We start from the raw sequence: 22,264 nt of genomic DNA, 5'->3' as shown, positions 1-22,264 counted from the left end.
GGAGGAAAGTAATGGAAGGAGAGACTTTGTGGGGGGAGAGAAAAGGGGAAAAAGAAAGAAAGGAGAGGAAAGGGGAGGGGGTTGTGCGGTTCCTCTTTTTTTTTTTTTCTTCTCTTCTATGTTAAAGCATTCAAGATATGTGTAACTAGATAAATGTGATCACTATGCATGTAAGTAATGTGTATGTTAGAAATTGTTTAAAGAGGAAGTAAACCCTGATGGGTTTACTTCCTCTTTGATTCCCTGCAAAGGTAAAGCATAATGGACTACTATGCATCACATAGTAGTCCATTATGTGTCACTTACCTGACACAGGAGCCAGCGAAGTCACCGCTGTCCCTTGTAGTTCCGAGCGTCCATCTTCTTGGTGGGTCTCGCTGCTCCGGCGCTGTGATTTGCCGGAGCAGCGCATGCGCCGTAGACAGCAGTGGCTGTCTTCAGGTAAATATCTCCTAAAACGTGTAGGTTTAGGAGATATTTCTTGGACCTACAGGTAAGCCTTAATCTAGGCTTACCTGTAGGTCAAAGTGGTTTGTAAGGGTTTACAACCACTTTAAGTATGTGTAATACCTTATAATAACTTAAAATAAAATTAGAATTGACTATAAAGTTCTGTAGTGTTTGTCCAAGGATGAAATCCCTCATAGGTATATTAATCCGAATTGGGTAATGTTTACAATAGGTGGTTTATTGATCACTGTTTAGAATATATAATTTTGGTCAGAGATATATATAATTTTAGAGAGATAAATGAATACACCCAAAAATAGGATATACAATGTATTTTAACTGACATGATGCTACATGAAGGGTGGAGTAGGGGGGGTCGACACTTCTGGCTCCTCCTACCTTCAGAGTGCCCCTATAGCAGTGATGCCGAACCTTGGCACCTCAGATGTTTTGGAACTACATTTTCCATGTTCAACTACACTGCAAAGCATTGGAAATGTAATTCCAAAACATCTGGGGTGCCAAGGTGCGCCATTACTGCTCTATAGCAAGATAAAAAAAAATAAAAAAAAAACTACATTTAGAATCACTTCCTTCCCCTGCTCAGGACTACATGTCCCATGTGGTATTGCTCCTCACACATTCACAAGTTTTGAGGCACTTACTGACATGTATGGAGGGTGTATTTAGCAGTATGTTTGCTGCACTGTGTCTTCTGACATGTATAAACGGTGTACTGAGCTGTATGTGTGCTACGCTGTATTTCCTGATATGTAAACAATGCAGACCAACTAATTGGCTGAGCAAATAATCGATTATGGCAGTAGTTGACAACTATTTGAATAATCGATTATTTTGATTCTTTTTTTCAGCCCTATTCAGTATTCATTGATGGGTTCATTTAGCCAGTCGTTTATATCCTTCTGACCTGCTTCAAGCAGGTTTGCACTCCCATGGAATACAAAACCCACTTGAAGCAAGCAAAAGCCATCAAACTATAGTGTACAGTGCACATTCATTGCATATGAACAGAATTTCAGAATGACTCATGTAATTTAACTGGTTTTGGAAAGGGCAGAGGATATTCTGCATTTACGGAGAAGCCCGTGCTTGGCTATAAGCTTGTCACTGTAGTCGTGGGTAATTTCTGGGGACAGAGAAAACAGAACATATTCTATCACCAGCTTTTTTGAAAAGGGAAATAAATCCTCCAGAATGTGTAGTTTGGCTTTTCACTGTTCCCTCTCTCTCCCTCTCTCCAATATATATTTATTAGATAGATTGTATGTCATAGCTATACAAATAGGCCCAGTAGTAAATGTGTTTTTCTTTTTTTTTTTTTTTTCTTTGTAGAAACAGAGATTTGCTGCACTTGCAAAGTTCAAATCAAGTGTTTTTAAGATTCTTATTGCAACAGATGTGGCTGCCAGGTAAACGAAATTACATATTGCTCATAAAAGTTCCTTGCATGTTTTTCGTTTAAGCAGTGCAATGTCTGTAGATGCAGACTGCAGTGTTTAACTACACTCCTAATATTTATTTCACATGTTTTTGTTTAACGCTGACATATAGACACACTTGTGGGAGGAAAATACAAGTGGACACAGGAAAATAATTTTTTACATAGCATCCTCTGTAGAACTGAAATCAAAGCCTCAGCACGGTAAAACAACCACTTACAGCAGATAAAATATTGAACACGTCACCATTTTTTTTTTTTTTTTTTCTAGGTAAATCTATTTCTAAAGGTGCTATTGGCATGACATTTTCACAATTGTTGGTAACAACTCATGCAATCCATACATGCAAATAAATTTTGAAATGAAGTTATGTGTAATGAAATTGAATGACACAGGGAACAAGTGTTAAACACTTGAAATGGAAAGCCAATTTCAGTTGGTGTGTTCAATACTTTTTCCCTGTGTCATTCCATTTTATTGCACATAACTTAATTTCTGAACGTATTTGTTTTGGTTTCTTTGTGTATGGCTTGCGTGTGTTATTACCGAAGTGGTGAAAATTTAACGTCGACAGCAGCTTTTAGAAATAGATTTGCCTAGAAACAATGGTGACTTGTTCAAATACTACTTTTACCCACTGTATTTACCATGGGGTTTTTTTTTTTTTTTTTTTTTTTTTTATTTCTGTCTGTGAAGCATGCAAAGATGATTTAGATCATTTTAAAGCAATATTCAAAGCCAGTAAATTTCAAATTATTTTATTTTATGTTGCTTTCCTAAACCCCATCTTTCTGTCAACCTCCACACAAACTTATTTGGAGCTGTTGCATGTGACCATATACAACAGTACATTTTTGCATTGCTGTCAGACTAATATATTTCATGCACTAATTGTTGGAGAGCAAAGAAAGGCTCATGCCAGTTGCCTTTTTCTAGTTCAGTGAGCAGACTGGGAGCCCAGAGGGGATGTATGGAGCTTAAAGTGGTTGTAAACCCTTACAGACCACTTTAACCTACAGGTATGCCTAGATTAAGGCTTACCTGTAGGTGCAAGAAATATCTCCTTACCCTACATGGTTAAGGAGATATTTTCCTAAAAAACGGGCACCAGACAATGGTGCAGGGGCACTGAGCATGCTGTTGAGTGACGCCAGTCACAGTGCTGGAGCAGCGATACCCGGAAGTCACTCTGGGTATCATGGCTGCGATGGAGGAGGTGAACGAGAGGGGCACTTCGGGGCTTCAATCTCAGGTAGGTAATTCATAATGAGCCAGTATGCTATGCAAAAAAAAAAAAAAAAAAAAGGGGGGGGGGGTTTATTTCCTCTTTAATTGCTGCAGTCACTGGATACTGCTTTCACCCTTTTAGGTGTGAAAAACAAAAGCACACTTTCAGAGCTGCGTTTTTAATTTTGCCACTAGTTGAATCAGAAGCATACATCATTAATCTGTTTCATTTCCAGGGGCTTGGACATCCCCACCGTCCAGGTAGTGATCAACCACAACACCCCAGGCCTTCCGAAGAGCTACATCCACCGTGTAGGAAGAACAGCAAGAGCAGGTATGGAGAATCGGCCACAACCTACAGGATGAGAAATCCCTACAGGATCTATCTGAATTTTATATATGTTGGATAGATGTCCGTAAGCTGAATTGCCTCATGTTTAAAATGAACATCTTTTCACATTATAGGGGTGAATTATTTTCACCTCTAGTGACTTGAAACTGTTCACTGCTGATGGGTGGAGGAGAAGACAATGGATTCCCCTATCCACACAAGGGAGGTGGAAAGAGGAATCCTCACCCCACTGTGCCACTGATCAAAAGTTTTCCAACAGTTTTGTTCAACAGAAGTCAATTTGCTAGACCTACTTCTGTTGAGCAGGAATGGTCATAGATAGATTGAAATTTGGCTAAACCCCTAAAATTTGATCCATCTATGTGCAGCCTAAATCTTCATTGCAAAAAATGAGGGTAGAAAATATCTACAGGCCTGGCCAGGAAGACTTTGACAAACCAGCATGTGGCCTGTTGCTGATATCTCACTAGATTGGGGTCCACAGCAATCAGTTTGGAGTGTGAGCTTTGCTGATTGCTGCATTGTGGTGATGACAATGCAGAAACATACACGGAGCACGGCAGCCTTAGGCAATTGACATTTTTTCTGTTTGATGGTTTTGACTTAAACCTGAAATTTTAGTTAATTTTTTTTCTGTTTGCTATACAGTAATTGGGACATAACTTGCCTGTAATAGTCACTCAGGGTCCTCCCTGCAGTGCTGATCTTCCATCTCTGTAGTTGTAAACATGTGCCTGTACAAGTGTCAAACAGTTGCATCGCTCGCCTGCTTCTTCAGTCTACCCCTTTTATTCATAGCACTTTACTATTCTTATCTACACTGTGCAACAGCCCAGCTGGACATGAGAAACACTTCATTAGAGGTTAGTTATGCCCTTAAGTTACCTAAACTTCATTTCTATTTTTTTGTAGAAACTACAAATGTACTTCAAGGTATATCCACACCCAAGAAAAATTTATAATGCCTTACCGCTCACCTGTCCTTAGGTTTACATTTTTTTTTTTTTTCCCAGCTAAGAGCATTTTCAACAAATACAGAAAAATTCTTGTTGATCCTGTAGAAAACAATGAGCTTGTACCTTCCTTTGTAGTGAACTGAAATCCTAACAATGTTTTCAGCTCTACAGATTCTCTTCTGGACTTCAAAACACTCTTCCCTATGTTTTGTAGTTGAAATTAGAAGAGCAGTTTAGGATAACCATGCTGCTCTTCCATAGATGCAGTGAAGGAGCGTTGTCAGCCTAGGATAGTAAGTAGTGTTCTGGTTCTACTTATAGTGTAGTGTTGCTGTTTGGAGCACTGAGTCAAAATTAAGGCAAAGCCTGAAAAAAGAACAATGGAGCCATCACATGTAAGGACTTATCTGCTATATATTACTTTTTTTGTTCTTTGGTTTAGATGCGATTTTAAGTAAACTCTGAAACTGTGAAAATTTTACTTCTGTGTAAAGAGGAAAAGAACCCTACTACTCCCAACGAACCAAGGTGAATAAACAATAAAGGGCATCCTCAGCCTACATGTCTCCACCAAACCACACACCCTGATGCATTTTGCCCCATCCACCGGAGCTTAACCCTGTGATTAAACCAGTTCACCCCGGTGGCTGGGGTGAAATGCACTAGGGTATGCAGTTTGGTGGAGACATGTAGGCTGAGGATACTCTTTATTGTTCACCTTGACTGGTTGGGAGTAGCAGCGATCCTTTCTCCATTTGCTAATCCTCTGGATTGGTATTAGAACAAGCCTGCACCACATGTTCTGGGACATGGGGATATGTTTTGCACCTCCTACTTTCAGCAGTGCCATAAGCAAATAAAATTTTATGCTTTCTTAGATATGATGTATAATTTCTGGTCAATCTTGCTCTGAGAATGGATATCTGACAAAAAAAAAAAAAAAACTGGAATTGGTAACAACCTTGGTATTGTAAATATTGCCATCTAATGACCGCTTACTGTTTTTTATCATAGGACGCAAAGGCATGGCAATTACTCTGGTGACACAATATGATATTCATCTGGTGCATGCAATAGAAGAACAAATCAGTAAGTTGCTGGTTGTTTAGGAAATGTTTATTATAATATTGGCTTTAGTTCACATCTGAGCATTTTGTAGTTTGGAGCTCAAAGCTTCAAAACTGTCAACAAGCCAAATCCCTTGCTTTTAAATGCTCCTTGCTCACAATTCATGTACCTGAAGCTCCAAACTGTACATGAGCTACTTTTGAAGCCAAATGGTGACTTTTTGTTCCCATTGACTTCAATAGTCGCTAATGCAAAAATGTGTGTTATGCACAGCAAATGTTCCCTTCAAGTTTATTTGCCCAAAAACACGTGATCCTGCCCCATAGAAGCTCCTGCACAGCTCTTAACTCCCAAAAAATAAGCGCCAAAAGCCTGCTTCAAAATCATTTACATACACACCCTCAAGTGTGAATGTGGGCCAAGTTATATAGCAAAAGAAAGATTAAATAAGGTGGAATGCAGGACAGCACAATTATCAGGGTTTTTTTTTTTTTTTTTTTAAATCTTGGCAGGATATAACCTGTTTGTGTCAAGCTATGTGAGGTTTCTGTCAGTGTAAGTTTACCTTTACAGAAAATCTGTAAGGTGAACTTACCCTTTAACCCCCCTGGCGGTATTCCCGAGTCTGGCTCGGGGTGGAAGTTTTACACCAAAAGCAGTAACCCCGAGCCAGACTCGGGACCGCATCGCTGAATCCATGAGGAGGTTTACTTACCTTCTCCCTTGGATCCAGCCATGTCCCCACGCTGTATGAGCGGCTCTTCCTCCGCTCGATTCATCACAGAGCTGATCTCCGTACCCTGCGAGCATTGCGACGCACGGGGATGGAGATCGGTGCCAAATTCAAAAAGTAAAACACACACTATACATACAGTATAATGTAATCTTACAGATTACATTGCTGTATGTAATAATTTCACATCCCCTTTGTCCCTAGTGTTCTGTCCAGTGTCCTGCATACAGTTTTATATTATAAAAACTGTTCTTTCTACCTGGAAACTGGAGATTGTCCATAGCAACCAAAACTGTCCCTTTACATCAAAAATGATTTTAGACCAGCTAGAAAACCAGAGATAATAAATTGTAATCACTCGCAGAATTGAGCGATAGCAATTTGTGGGGAGATCCATCATCAAATATTGAAAAGTAATGACAGTGACAATTCTGCAACTGAGCAAATTTCAGTGTTTTTGATTTGATTACATTATTGAATTTTTATTATTGTTATATTATTATTTGGTATAATTATTTATAGTTAGTTATTATGTTATAATTTATGATTTCATTTTTCAAACTTTATCATACCCGGGATGTCTGCTAGACTCTGGTTTGGACAGATTTAAGTGAGTTATTCCTAAGAATTACAGGACTACAATATAAAACGCCAAATTTTCATGCAAAATAATAGTACCTCTTCCAGCACCTAAAATCCAAAATAATTGTACCACCAGGGAGGTTAAGTATTGTCAGGATCCTAAAGCCTATAATAAATTGGTGCTGTAAAAAAGTATTTGCCCCCTTCCTGTGTGGTGTGGGTGTTTTTTTTTTTTTTTTTTTTTTTTTTTTTTTTTTTGCATATGTCACGCTTGAATGATTCAGATCATATTACACAAAGATAATATTTCATTTATTAACCACTTCAATACCGGGCACTTAATATACCCTCCTGCCCAGACCATTTTTCAGCTTTCAGCGCTGTCAAACTTTAAATGACAATTGCACGGCCATGCTACACTGAACCCAAAGTACAGTTTTAAAATTTTGTTCCCACAAATAGAGCTTTCTTTTGGTGGTATTTGACCACCTCTGGGATTTTTATTTTCTGCTAAAATAAATAACAAAAAGACCAAAAATTTTGAAGGAAAAAAAAAAAAAATTATATATATATATTATACACATTTTTTTTTTTTTTTTTACTTTACAAAGTTTTGTAATTGAAAGTTTTCTCCTTCACTGCTGGGCACTGATAGGTGGCATGGATGGCCAATCGGTGCCAAAAAATGCCTGCTAATCAGTGATGCCCATTGTGGACACTGATTGGCATCCCTGATGGTCTAGGGTGGCATACCTAGTGGTGGCATCCCTGGTGGTCCAGTGTGGGCATCCTCAGTGGCGCTGCGCTGATAATCAATCGGCACATACCCCCCTGTCAGAGGAGCAGCTGACAGACATGAGTGAGGAAAAACCAATCCATGGCTCTTCCTGTTTACACTGTGATCAGGACCTGTGTCTCTGATGGAGACTCTTTACCTAGATCGGTGTTGCGATGTGTCAGACGATCACCGTGATGGTGGCTTGATATCCTGGCAACGTCCTATGATGTCCGGTCAGGATATTGAAACCACTTTGCCGCCGTCATTTTGCTATATGGCGGGTGGCAAGTGGTTAATATGGGGAAAAAGCTGTCCAAACCTGCCTAGTCTTATGTGAAAAAGTAATTGCCTAAACCAAATAACTGGTTTTTGTTACTGGTACATTGTTGTGAAGGAAATTTGGCCCACTCTTCTTTGCAGAATTGTTTTAATTCAGCCACTGAGTTTTTTTTAATATGAATGGCCTGTCATGCAACAGCATCTCAATCGGCTTTAAGTCCAGACTTTGATTAGGCCACTCCAAAACTTTAATTTAGTATTTATATTTATTTTTATTTTTTAATTTTTTTTGAGCCATGCAGAGGTGGACTTGCGTGTGTGTTTCGGGTCATTGTCCTGCTGCATAACCCAAGTGAGCTTGATGTCACAAACTGATAGCCAGACATTCTTCTTCAGGATTTTCTGGCAGAGAGCAGAATTCATGGTTCCATCCATTATGGCAAATTGTCCAGGTCCTGAAGCTACAAAGCAGCCCCATACTATCACACTACCTCCCACCATGTTTGACTGTTGGTATAATGTTCTTTTTGTGAAATACTGTGTTAGTACACACATCTTCCAAAATATTCAACTTTTGTCTCATCAGTCCACAGAATATTTGCCCCAAAGTCTTGAGGATAATCAAGATGTTTTTTGGCAAATGTGATGTGTTCTTTTTAGTTAGCAGTGGCTTTCACCTTGGAACTCTCCCATGGATGCCATTTTTGCCATTGTTGAATTATGAACACTGACCTTAACTGGGGCCTGCAGTTCTTTAGATTTTGTAGGTTTTTTTTTTTTTTTTTTTTTTTTTTTGTTATGACCTCCTGGATGAGTCATCGTTGGAAGAATTTTGGTAGGCCAGCCATTCCTGGGAAGGTTCACCACTGTTCCAAATTTTCCCCATTTGTTTCTCCCCGTTGTTCACTGAAGTCCCATAGCCTTAGAAATGTTTTTGTAACCCTTTCCAGACTAATACATGTCAATTACTTTGTTTCTCATCTATTCTTGAATTTCTTTCGATCGCAGCATGATGTGTTGCTTTTTTTTTTTAGATCTTTTAAAGTGCTTCATTTTGTCCGACCACTTCTACTTATGTGATTTCTTGATTCAACAGGTCTGGCAGTAATCAGGCCTGAGTGGCAAGTGAAATTAACTCCAGTTTCCAAAAAATGATTAATTACAATTACTTTTTCACATAGGGCCAGGCAGGTTTGGACAGCTTTTTTTTTCCCCGTAATAAATTGAAATCATGATTTAAAAACTGCATTTTGTCTTTACTCGGGTTATCTTTGTGTAATATTAAAATGTGTTTGATGCTCTGAATCATTTAAGTGTGACAGATATGCAAAAAAAATTCAGGAAGGGGGGGCAATACTGTTTTACTTTTGGGTAGCTCTTGGTCCTGTTTAAATCCGTGCAATGGTTGTTGAGCAGCATGGTCAGATAACTTTCCCCACTGCTTTCTGAGCACGCTAGATGTAGGAGACAAATATATACTTTGCACTGATTGACAGTGTACATGGGAGAAGAGGGCATGATTTAAATGTGCACACATCATCCTGAACAACCCTCGCTCCCTCCTCCTGTGAAAGTTGCCAGGCAGGACATTTGCAGCTTTGCCATGTAATCCTGAAGCCCTGTACCTCTTGCAGTTTTATTCACTGAAAAAAAAAAAATGAATGACAGTGCTGCTCTCCAGTGTGGTCATTCACAACACAAGCTGACCGTTACAACTATATTCTCCTCCCATCTGAAATGGCAGTCTGCTGACTGGCAGACAGGTATGTGTGCAGTAACATTCTGTTTGGGGGGGGGGAAAAAAGATTGCAAAGCGGGCACGGGGCTGCAAGATTACATAATGGAGAAGGCGGCTTCTGTGCTGACTGCACCTTCCCCAATTCTTTGGAGCATATTTATGCATAGGCTTGCAAGTTATTCTGAACAATTAAAAAAAAAAATTAAGTGCAGTTAGAGGGACAAACTGATGCAAATTCACTAACGCACAACGTACCACCCAAGCCTTGAGATCGTCACCCCTTTCTTAGGACAAACCATGTTCAAATATAATAAAGGAGGTAAGGCAAGGAGATCAGAATAGACACTGCATCCAAATTTTATGATGAATACATGAACAGAGGAAAACTGCAGGACTTTAAAGGTGTCAAGGTGTTTTTAATTATAAAAATATATTCTATTAATAACAATAAAAATATCATAAAAAAATAAAAAATCCTTGTTGGATATCAAATTAATTTCTTATGCCGGTACAGACACTACCTCTATGCATGTTTCACTTCAAATGAGCTTCTTCAGGAGATTCTAGGGTGCTGTATGAATTGATTACTACAGGAAATGGTGAAGAAAACCACAAAATAGGGATTACTTGAAATTTTGATTAAAGCTAATTACATCTATCAAAATATAATTATACAGAAGTACGCTTTTTTTTTTATTTTTTATTTTTTATTTTTTGTTTTATTATTGGTTTTAACAATAAAACTTTACAATCAGAAAATATTTTGAAACGCAAATGGACCTACCAGGTATAAGTAGATATGAATAAAATGCTGAAACGATAGGCTTCTGAATATTCTAAGCCGATGCCTCAATTTAAAGAGCAAAATGATCAGAGGGGAGATGTGGATACAATTTAGGTGCATCAAGTTTATATATAGAACACACACTATTTGCTTAAAAAAATATATCCATATTAATCTCAGATTGGCCTATTTGTCACTATAGCAAGAAGTAAGCGATAATTACCTTATTCACACTAATATTGGTGGGATCAATTGAAAAATGTATAAAGTTTGAGCAGAGTGTATTAGCCTGAAAGATGGGTTGCCAACCAAGGGCTTTACAAAGTAAAGTTCAAATCCGTTTGGATATCTGTCCACTAGAAATTACAGAGTGTTTGGCTCCCTTGTGTGGATGGGCATCAGGAATGAATATGCAAGTCTATAAAACAATTCAACTAATAGAGGCTCTATTAGAAAAAAAATCTATACTGAATAAGTTAGGCCACAAATGAATCATTGACTATAAAAGATATATAGCCTAGGTGAGGCAGTATATTGAGCTTGCCTATCTGTGGACAAGGAACAAAAAATTCGGAGGGAGAGGAGAGATGTGAACCCTCTCTCTCAAACGAGCCTTCTGACAGACAATGGTGGCATAGGCATATGCCACATTCATATTCCCCCACCATCACCACCTCCCCCACCCCCGGTTCCGGAAGCGCCTAACATGACTCCCGGGATGTGGACGCGTTTTTGGGTGCTACGGCGCATGTGCAATATCCAGAGGGCGTAAGTGATGTTGCGTGCAATTGCCAGATCCACCATTTTTGTAAGTGGGCTGCCAATGACTGTCACTGCAGGGTAAAAAGACCCCAGAACAACGTAGCAGTCGCGATGCAGGCTGTGCTAATGGGAGAGAATGATAGGAAAACAGATGGTTAACTCAAACCAAAAAAGGCAACAATAGACTTATACCAGTAGTGCTCAAAGCACTACCCTCAATTGAATAAATGGGAAAAAAATGACAAGTGCCTGGGGGGACATCCGTGTGATCACTATTGAAATCCAGAAATGATTGAGGTTGAACTGCTGGAATAAATAAAGAGCATGTATGGATTATGGTAATAGAAATATAGTAATTAAATGCCGGTATCAAGGTCCATCTTACTGTTTCAGTACAAGGCTATTTAGAGCAATCTTGTTAATAAAGAGAGAATTTGCATAAAGGCGTAGAGAAAATAATTCATTGTAACACTTGATTGTAAGAAGAAGTAGATAAGATATATATACAAGCAGTTGGTGGGGAAAAAAATAAAAATAAAAAATAGGTATTATGCTTGGAAATGTAATTTTTGAAAACAAGCCTTGTGATGCATGGCTTGGCTACAAACCTTTTTTGTAGAAAAGTGCGTCATTCAAGCCTGGGGATTTTTAAGGCAGACAGGCTTCTCGCTGCAAAAGTATTTTGTCGATGTTCTCCCCTCTTTCATTTGGAGGACTATGCTCCAAAGCACAAAAAATGTATCTCAAATCCGTGAAATAAACCCATGTGTAGACTGAGCTGGGTCTCTATTTTCTTGGATACCAAAGACACATGGTCACGGATTCGGTGAAAGAAGGGTCTTTTGGTTTTACCCACATAGTATGCCCAACAATTACATAGCATAATGTATACTACTCCTACTGATTGGAAAGTGGCCAAAAATTGAGGTCTAAATAGACGCCCATCTGGAAGAATGATTTGTGCTGCTTTAAAAATATATCTACAAAAATTGCATTTGTTACATGGGACAATTCCTTTTTGATTTGTTCTGAGATTGTCCTTGAGCGATTTTGATCTTTTGAAAGTGATTTCAGGATAGGTTTTTAAATTCTTACAGATAGTATTGTCAGCCATCAGGAGATACCAATACTTTTGCATGATTTGGTGAACTTGTTTATGTTGACCCAAGAAACGGGTAATCATTCTGATTCCAAGGTCAATCTTTGGAATTTTCTGCCCATAGATCAACAAAGCTCTATCTTTAGTTTTTGCTTTAGCATAAGCCTTTTTAAGGCATTTCTTGCTATAGCTTCTTTGTATAAGGTGTAGCTGGAGTGCCTTGGCTTCTATCTCAAATGTCTTGTTGTCACTACAATTTCTTTTTAATCTAAGATATTGTCCATATGGGACACTGGCCACTAGGGAAGTCAGGTGAGAGCCATTAGCATGCAGTAATGAGTTCCCTGCAGATGGTTTATAAAACAAGGTAGAACCAACGGTCCCATCAGGGTTAACCAATATCTGAATATCCAGAAAATGTAATTTCTCTTGCTGATATTCTAGAGTGAATTTAAGATTGTATTGGTTAACTTTTAATTTCTCAAAAAAATAAAAATAAGCAACTCATCTTTAGTCCCTGTCCAAATGAAAAAATGTCATCAATGTGGCGACGCCATAATGGTATCTTACAACGAAAAGATTGCAGACTCCCTCCCTGCAAAATCTCGTTCCCTCCCCCCCGGGTACAGGTTGGCATTACGATGGGGCACATCTGGTCCCCTTGGCCACCCCGTGCACCTGGAGGTAATGGTAACGACCAAGCAAAAGAATATCTTGGTCAGAATGAACTTCAGAAGATCCAAAATAAATGTTGTTATAAGGTAAGACAGTGGGATCACATTCAGAAATGAAGCCCTCCACAACAGTCACCCCCCTCTCATGAGGGATGGAGTTGTAGAGGGCCTCAACATCTAGAGCTACTAACCAGTCTCCCCTTGGGATATGTATCCCAGCAAGGGCCCTGAGTAGATCCAGAGTATCCTGTAAATAGGATTTAAGGCCCTCCACATGAAGCAGAAGGCAATCGTCTATCAATTGACTCAGTTTCCGGCAATGGTTGTCTTAATGAAACTATCGGTCGTCCAGGAGGTTGCATTACATTTTTGTGGATTTTTTGGCTGCGCGTAAAGGGTAGGTGTCTTGGGGCCTTTAACATTTTAAAAACTCCCATGTTTTTTTATTTGAGGCCTTCATAATAGGCACAGCCTATTAATTTAGGGTATCGTATCTGTTAGGCTGAAATATCCGATTATTTATTTAATTTTTTTGTACTATTCACGATTTTTTAATAAATTCATTACCATGGTTTCATATTGACAATCCATTACAACAAGGTTCCCTCCTTTTTGTTGGAGGATTTAATAATAAAATTTTTGTTTTGTTGCAATGAAATTACTGCTTCTTGCTGGGCCGGGGTTAAATTGGATTGAGATAGACCTTTCCAATTGGTTTGGCAGATATTGTTAGTTACTTGCTAGGTGAATGCCCATATGTGCGGGTTGCATTGCAGAGCTGGAAATACCTGGGATTTGGGTTTATGATCCCTGGGGATTGAAGTTATTGAGGAAATATTTAATGAGATAGCACAAGCTAAACTAGACAGATTCCTCAGAACTTGAGGGTTCAGTCTCGTCAGTATGGTCTTCCTCCCATAATTCCATGAGATCATCTAATGCTTTGATGTCATTGTTCTTTCCAAAGTGGATTGGCTGAAGATTGAGTTTGGGAATAGGGCTGTTCCTTATCGTATATGATCGTAAACATTAATTTTCTAGAGAACAGGTTGAGGTCCTTGATGAGTGCATACTGATCTGTCCTCTGAGTGGGACAGAATGTCAGTCCTAAACTTAGAACCTGAACCTGCTCTCCAGTGAGTACATGGGAGGATCAGTTAATTACCTCAAATTTTGTTTTTGTCATATGTGGTTTGGAATTCAATAGCTCTCCCTTCTTTGCATGTGGCATCGGTTGGGAAAAGGGTGGAACGAAAATCCGGTTTAAAGCTGTTCCCAATTGATTGGCTTACCTGAGCTTGAATTTGCATTGGAAAAGTTTGAGTGCAAATCTCACCGGTGTTCGTTGTGGATTCTGGGTGTCCAGCTCCGGCCTGTGAATGCGGATTTAGCATGTGTTGATCGTGCAGTGCTTTGTACCTGACCCATGTTGGGAGTGCGCTTTTGGTGCGGAAACTTTTACATTGTCACTTTCGTTTTTACGTTTGAAAGAGCTCTGTGTCTTTGGTCATGTGGGTACCTTCGTGCGCCTGTGAAGAAGATGCAGAGGAAAAATCAGAAGTGTCAGAATTATTGGGATCATTGGTTGATTCTTTCGGTTTATGTGTGTTTATTATTTTGCCTCTTGTAGTTTATCTCGCGTAAATTTTCTTTTCTTTTTGTTTTTAATATTTCTACAACATAGGTCTCTAAATTACTTTTCAAGGTGGTTTCCCATGTACTGAAAAGGGAGTCTGAAACAATTCTTTCATTCTCCCTGTACAGTTTTTAAATTTCTATGTCTAAAGATATAATTCTACAGTGTATTGGTGACGTAATAGTTCCATCATTCAGAGGAACAAATCTGTAAATTTTCTTCCCAGTCTGTTTTAAAATATGATTTTATTGTATTAATGTTAGGAAAAATTTGTATCCTCAAACCCAATGGTGAAATTCTTTCTTCTATATATTTAAGGAAACACCACTTATTCCAGTGAATTTTGGACTTTCTCTAACATGCTTTGAAGTCTAAGAATAAATCTGTCCATTGAGAGGCTTCCCCCGGCTGCATTTTGGGAATGATGGATCTGATCCATCAAACCATTAAAGGCATTGCCACAATAATTAGCCATTGGTAGGATGAATGTGTACTTCTCCAGCAAAAGAAACAAAACAAACGAAACAAAAGAAAAAAGGAAACAATTTCTAAATGTATTAGTTAAGCTGAAGAAATATGCAAAACTTTCAACCAAAAAAGAGAAAATTCTGCAGCATTAATAAACAAAATTGTCTGGTCAAACGTTGCCCAATGTGTTGGGTGGGTAACGCCCTAGTATTTAATAAAGGAGGTAAGGGCAACGAGATCAGAATAGACACCACATCCAAATCTAATTTACTACTGTAAATGAGGTCTGCCGGTACAGTGCAGACATGGTAAATTATTGTAGGCCTTAACTCCTCAGCTCCTCCTTAACCTTACATAGAGGGGAAAAGCAAGGCAGAAATTTTAATCAATCAAATAGGTAAGCAGCAGTTTTTAACAATTAGATTTTTTATTTTTTTATTCATTCCATCTTGATGGGAACATGTATTAAATATTAAATATCCCAATTTGCTTTCAATAATGGAAATGTATTTTGATACACCTGTTCTGGCTGCATACTTCTCTCATGTCCATGTTTTAATGTATTTGTGTTTTTTTTCCAATATCTTTTAATAGATAAGAAACTGGGAGAGTTTGCTGTAAAAGAAAGGGAGGTATTACAAATCCTTACTCAGGTGAATGTGACCCGAAGAGAATGTGAAATTGTGAGTAGAATTTCAGTTCACTGTGAATGTGTTGGTTCTCTGAAGTGCAGGACGTTGGTACATTTCATGCCTCTACACAATAAAATATATTTTCTTTTCATTGTAGAAACTGGAATGTACAGATTTTGATGAGAAGAAGGAGATTAACAAACGGAAGCAGCTCATTCTGGAAGGAAAGGTAAAATGCAATAAATAGGGTTGTCCTAATTGGTTTAATCATTTTCCTTCCGCTTACAAGAATACAAGAATGAAATGCATATATATCTGTCCATCCAATTCTAAGTTTTCCAAAGCCATGCTAAAAAACAGAACCTTGTTAGTAACCTGTTTTTCTACTGTGGTTAAATACAGCTAGGTGATCTTCCTGCCCCAACCTTTTGACGGGTCAATGAAGCAGCACAGGGGAATTTCCAAAATTAAAATAAAGAGAGCCGTATCCAAATGTACTACAAAATAAACCATAATGTCCATTTAAATCCTAACAGAAAAAAATATATAAATATACCAAAGCTCTCGGTGTACAAAGGACCTGCCAAATAGAAAAAAAGTATCTCCTATAGTGGGCATCGCTAAATGGCAGACCACGGGCCAAAAGCGGGCCGCATCACACTCTCATGCGGCCCGCTGCAGTAGCTCCATTTAGTAGCCATTTCTTCCCCCTGCCGTCGCTCTATAATCCTCACAGAGCAGACAGCGGGAGGTGGGACATTTCTGGATGGAGGGTGGAGCTGCCTGAGGTTAGCAAGCAGGTGATTGGCTGCTAGAATGATTGGCGATCCTAGCAACCAATCACTGTCTTGCAGCACCCACTCTCTATCCAGACATGCTGTACCTCCTTCCGATCTCTGCTCTGTAAGATAAGACAGTAAGGGACGCTTTTTTTAATGTTGGCGTGGGTGGACCCCTCTGAATCCATACTAGACCTGAAAGAACCCCGCTGACAGCTGATGACTCTGTTGCTAAGGAAGCGGCGGGCAGCATCCCAGCCCCCTCTTTAGCAACCAGCTTTATACAGTATGCTTTACAGTGCATTTTAAAGAGAGAAAAAAACTTAAAATGCAGGAAAACTGCATGCAAAAACCCATAAGGACTGGTTTAAAAATGCATTGAAACGTGCCTGAAAAGTACATCAAACGTAGCCGCATAGGTGTGAACCTAGACTAAAACCTGGATATATCTTTCAGCATTGATGGTGCCTTTCCTGTTGTTTAAGCGACCCATTCCGTAATGCACCCTCATACCATGAGAGATGCTGGCTTTTGAACTGAGTGCTGATAAAAAGCAGGAAGAAGGTCCCTTTCCTCTTTAGTCTGGAGAATGTGGCACCCATGGTAGCCTAAAAGAATGTAAAATTGCAATTTGTCTGACCACAGAACAAGTTGTCCACTTTACAGCAGACCATTTTAAATGAGCATTGGCACGGAAATCATGTTTAAATATGGCTTCTTTGCATGATAGAACCTTACGTTGCATTTTTGGATGGCAGACTGAACTGTGTTCAGACCGTGATTTTTGGAATTATTCCTGAGCCCATGCAGTGTTGTCCTTCACAGAATCGGCTTGATTTTAATGCAGTGCCATCATCCCTAGGCCCGAATATCACAAGCATCCAATATTGCCTTTCGGCCTTGTCCCGTGCACACAGAGATTTCTCTTTACAGATATCATCTACAGATTCAGAAAAGTCTTTACAATTTTACGAGGAATGTTATTCGACAATTTTTGACCCATCTTTACTTTTGAGACACTGACTCTCTAAGATTGCCCTATGATGTTATTGACCTGTTGCCAATTAACCTAATTAGTTGCAAAATTTTCTTCCACTTTTTCATTGTTGGGATCACTTTGCCAGCTTTTTGTTGCACTGTCCCATCAATTTCTAAAGTGACCTTATTTTTTATTTAATTTTTTTCATAAAATGGTACATTTCCTCAGTTTATACTTTTGATATGTTTTCTATTGCAAATCAAATATGGGATTATGAGATATGCAAATGATTGCATTCCATTTTTATGTATATTTTACACAGCATCCTAACTTATTTGGAATTGGGGTTGTCTATTTATGATATTCTTCTAATGCTTTTTCTCCTTCTCCATGTAAGGATCCTGATCTGGAAGCAAAAAGAAAAGCAGAGCTTGAAAAGATTAAAAAGCAAAAAAAGAAATTCAAAGCGCACATTCAAGAGACCATGCAGAAGGAACAAGATGCTGTGGTGCGCAGGAAGCTGCAGAAGAAACGCCTGAGACAAAAAAAGAAGGCAGCCAAAATGCAACAGTGACTAAACTAAGAGTAGGCTGCATCACCGACTTCTGAATGAAGGCCTGACATCAGGTCCACAAAGATGGCTGTATGAGACATATCAGAACCAAGAAAAATATGCATTATCCTGAGGGAATGTCCTGCTCTTGGTTGGCTTGCTCAGCAAGGATCCCTGACACCTGTTTTTGTCACTTGCTACACAGGACTGAATTACTACCACCTGCTGAGCTTGTCATTGGCCTGATAGCTTTATAGAAAGATGTACCTGTTGTATAGATATCATATATCTGTGAACAACAAGGTTAATATAAAACAGGACTGTTTTTTTTATATTAAACTTGTCGCTCACAGATGTATGATCACAAATGGAGGTCCATATCATCATACGAAATAATAATTTTGTATTTGGGGGGGTGTTTACTTGTAAAGTATTATATTTCTTATGTAACTGTTGATGGTATGTTGTGTATCCTATAACATAAAGAGCAAATTTATTTTGGATAGAAGTCTGCATAATTTAAAATTGAACTCCAGCTTTACCTGCAGTTTTGTACAGCTGTACAGGCTCTTTCCTGTACTGAAATTGCTTACTCTGATTTCACTGCACACTGTGACCTTCTCATAGTGTACATTAGAAGCTGTATGTCTTCAGATAGAGCCCACCCTATTTCCTGGCTGGAGGAAATCCAACATTATTTAGATCTTGACTCCCAAACCTGGCTGCTTCTGGCCTGCTTTCTCACTTATTGGACTTCAGTTCTTGTAATTATCAAGGTTCAACATTACATCAGGGTGTTGGATAAAACAGTGGGCATGCAAATACAGTCTGTTGTCAAGAAAAGAGTGCTACCTTGTGCTATAATACATCATAAACGCAGAATAAATCATAATGAATTCATATAAATGATTGGTAACAATGTGAATAATTAAAGTCCATAAATTCAAATAAGCACGTGCTTCAAAAAACTTTGCTGTGCAACTTTAAGTTATTCAAACTTGCGATATAAAGTGCCAGAATAAACATCCATGTAATCTGTGCACCTCTCTTTGTGCCCTCTCACTCAACAGAGATCCAGGACTCCCATAACAGAAGTCAGATGCACTTTGAGAGGGTGGCTGGGCTTAGTAGTCGCACAAGTTGTAACTCCAACTGCATCTTAAGTTGCCCGCACAGATCCAGAATTCATTTGAAAAGAATGTAAGGACTGCTGGGCTCTGCGATCCCACGTGCTGTGTCCCCAGTTATGATTGATGTTGTCCTCAGCAAACCTCCAGGGATAGTGCAATTCCGTTGGTTTATTGTATTAAAAAAACGAGACATTTCCAGGTATTCCTCTCACATAAACATTAAAATCGGTGTAAAATCTGAACCGGAAGTAGCCAGGAGCTTGCGTTCCACCGGCTGGAAATGACATCACCACCTGAGGCATTTTTAAAGGATCCTTTGAAAACGTCTCACAGGCGGGACGAAGCGCATCAGGGACCTCAGGTGGTGATGTAATTTCCAGCCGGTGGAACACAAGCTGCTGGCTACTTCCGGTTCAGATTTTACACCGATTTTAATGTTTATGTGAGAGGAATACCTGGAAATGTCTTGTTTTTTTAATACAATAAACCAACGGAATTGCACTATCCCTGGAGGTTTGCTGAGGACAACATCAATCATAACTGGGGACACAGCACATGGGATCGCAGAGCCCAGCAGTCCTTACATTCTTTTAGAAATGAATCCTGGATCTGTGAGGGCAACTTAAGCCACAGTTGGAATTACAGCTTGTGGGACTACTAAGCCCAGCCACCCTTTCAAAGTGCATCTGACTTCTGTTATGGGATTCCTGGATCTCTGGCGAGCGAGAGGGAACACGGATTACACTAATGTTTATTTTGGCACTTTATATCGCATGTTTGAATAATAGCACAGTAAAGTTTTTTTTGAAGCATATGAACTTTATTGTTTGTTTGAATTTATTGACTTAAATGATTGGTAATAATGTGAATATTTATTAATTTGAATTCATTATGATTTATTCTGTGTTTATGATGTATTGGTATATATAGCACACCTTCTTGACCTACGTGTTTAACCACTTCCCGACCAGCGCACGACGATGTACGTCGACAGAATGGCACGGGCAGGCATATTGGCGTACATGTACGTCCAATATTCGTTGCCGCCGTGCCATCGGGAGCGCGCCGCCGGCGGCGCGCTCCCGCGCTGGTCGGGACCCCCGTGAGTCTGGTCGCGGGACCCGCGGACTCGATCGCCGCGGGCATCCCCGCGATCGTCTCACGGAGCGGCCGAATGGAGGAAATGCTGTATAAACAACATTTTTCCATTCTGCCTAGCAAATAGTGACGCTGATCTCTGCTCCATGTGATTGGAGCAGAGATCAGTGTACACTAAATGAAAGCCCAACCCCCCCACAGTTAGTAACACACCCCTAGGAACACTTAACCCCTACACTGCCACCCACTGGTTAACCCTTTCACTGCCAGTGTCATTTACACAGGAATCACTGCATTTATATAGCAGTGATTACTGTATAAATGACAATGGTCCCAAAAATGTGTCAAAAATGTCCGATGGGTCCCCCACAATGTCGCAGTCACAATAAAAATCGCAGATCGCCGCCATTACTAGTAAAAAAAAAAATAATAAAAAATAATTAATAAAAATGCTATAAAACTATCCCTATTTTGTAAACGCTATAACTTTTGCGCAAACCAATCAATAATCGCTTATTGCGATTTTTTTTTTTTTTTTTTATACCAAAAATATGTAGAAGAATACGTATCGGCCTAAACTGAGGGAAAAAAATGTTTTTTTATATATTTTTGGGGGATATTTATTATTACAAAAAGTAAAAAATAATGCGTTTTTTTTCAAAATTATCGCTCTATTTTTGTTTATAGCGCAAAAAATAAAAACCGCAGGGGTGATCAAATACCACCAAAAGAAAGCTCTATTTGTGGGAAAAAAAGGACGTTAATTTTGTTTGGGAGCCACGTCGCACGACCGCGCAATTGTCAGTTAAAGCGACGCAGTGCCGAATCGCAAAAAGTGGTCTGGTCTTTGACCAGCAAATTGGTCCGGTCTGAAAGTGGTTAAAGGCACATGCACTTTTGAGAGCAGCAACCCTTAACACTGGTGTTCACTCATTTTTCATTTGTAGTTATTCTTTTAGCGCAGAAATTTGCTGTGTTATTTACTTAATATGCAAATGCAGTCTTCTTAGAATGCTATCAGCTCCAGATTGACACCCACCATTTAAGACATTTGATCTTTGCATAATTCCTCCCAAATGCAGACAGGGTGCTTTGATGTTTTCTGAAAACTATGTTCAGCATACTACTTGCCCCTCCCACCAGCCATGAAGGGAGAGGAACTAGAGAAGACAAAATTGGAAGTCCTTTTAAACTTTAGCTTTAAAAAAAAAAATCTGCCTGCCTTCTATAATGAGTTTTATCCATATTTATTATTATTATACAGGATTTTATATACCCTGTTTCCCCGAAAATAAGACCTAGTGTTATTGTTGGTTGATAGCTGCAATATAAGCCCTACCCCCCAAATAAGCCCTACCCTGAAAATTAGACCTACAAGGCCTTTAAGTAGGGCTTATTTGGGGGGGTAGGGCTTATATTGCAGCCATCACCGACAATCACGCTAGGTCTTATTTTTGGGGAAACAGGGTAGCGCCAACGGTTTGCTCATCGCTTTACAAAATTCATTTTATATAACAATTCTCAATTTTGTTGTATGACAAAAATTGAACTGTGTTCAACCGTCAGTTCAGGGTACATTGTAAAAGTAATTTTACTTATTCTATAAATCCAAAATAATGATACTGCTTCTGGTATTCCATTGGGATTGCATAGCTCTGGGAACACAAGGAATGCACTTGGGTCTACTTATGCAGAATGAATTTGATTTAAAAAGAATTACATATTTTGAATAAAAATGGATTCCTATTTAGCAAGTGGGGACTGAACAGTTTTCTCTAACCATTAATAGTAGTGCAGAGAACTTTGGAACATTTAGTAAGGAAGTGACCTGTCCATTTCCCCAGTTCAATGAGTGAGTGCAATGCTGTAAATAGACCATGGAAGATGATAATCCAACACCAATAAGCAGACATATGAGGATATTTTTGGAGTGGTCAGGAGAAAAGTTCTATGAAGCAACACATCTGACATGTTGACAAGTGCAGATATATTTCACCTATGTCAGTCTGGTGCCTGTTTGATTGCTTATGGTGAAGCTCAAAGTAGA

General features: G+C 39.0%; 1 protein-coding gene across 1 annotated transcript in view; it reads left to right on the top strand.

Annotated features, from left to right (window-relative positions):
- The window catches only part of DDX49 (DEAD-box helicase 49), a 49,601-nt gene extending 31,104 nt beyond the window's left edge, over positions 1-18,497 (top strand). Inside the window, exons 8-13 of the mRNA XM_077475476.1 lie at positions 1,804-1,880; positions 3,374-3,471; positions 5,460-5,534; positions 15,641-15,729; positions 15,836-15,907; positions 17,834-18,497. Of these exons, the coding sequence (XP_077331602.1) occupies positions 1,804-1,880; positions 3,374-3,471; positions 5,460-5,534; positions 15,641-15,729; positions 15,836-15,907; positions 17,834-18,010 (588 nt within the window). The 3' untranslated portion in view covers positions 18,011-18,497. The remainder of the gene's footprint in view (positions 1-1,803; positions 1,881-3,373; positions 3,472-5,459; positions 5,535-15,640; positions 15,730-15,835; positions 15,908-17,833) is intronic.
- The last annotated feature ends 3,767 nt before the right edge of the window (positions 18,498-22,264 follow it).

The sequence above is a fragment of the Lithobates pipiens genome, unplaced genomic scaffold (genome assembly GCF_037356315.1).
Source record: "Lithobates pipiens isolate NorthernLeopardFrog02 unplaced genomic scaffold, aLitPip1_a1.2 Scaffold_13, whole genome shotgun sequence".
NCBI lineage: Eukaryota > Metazoa > Chordata > Amphibia > Anura > Ranidae > Lithobates > Lithobates pipiens.
This window is presented reverse-complemented; position numbering and strand designations above follow the sequence as displayed.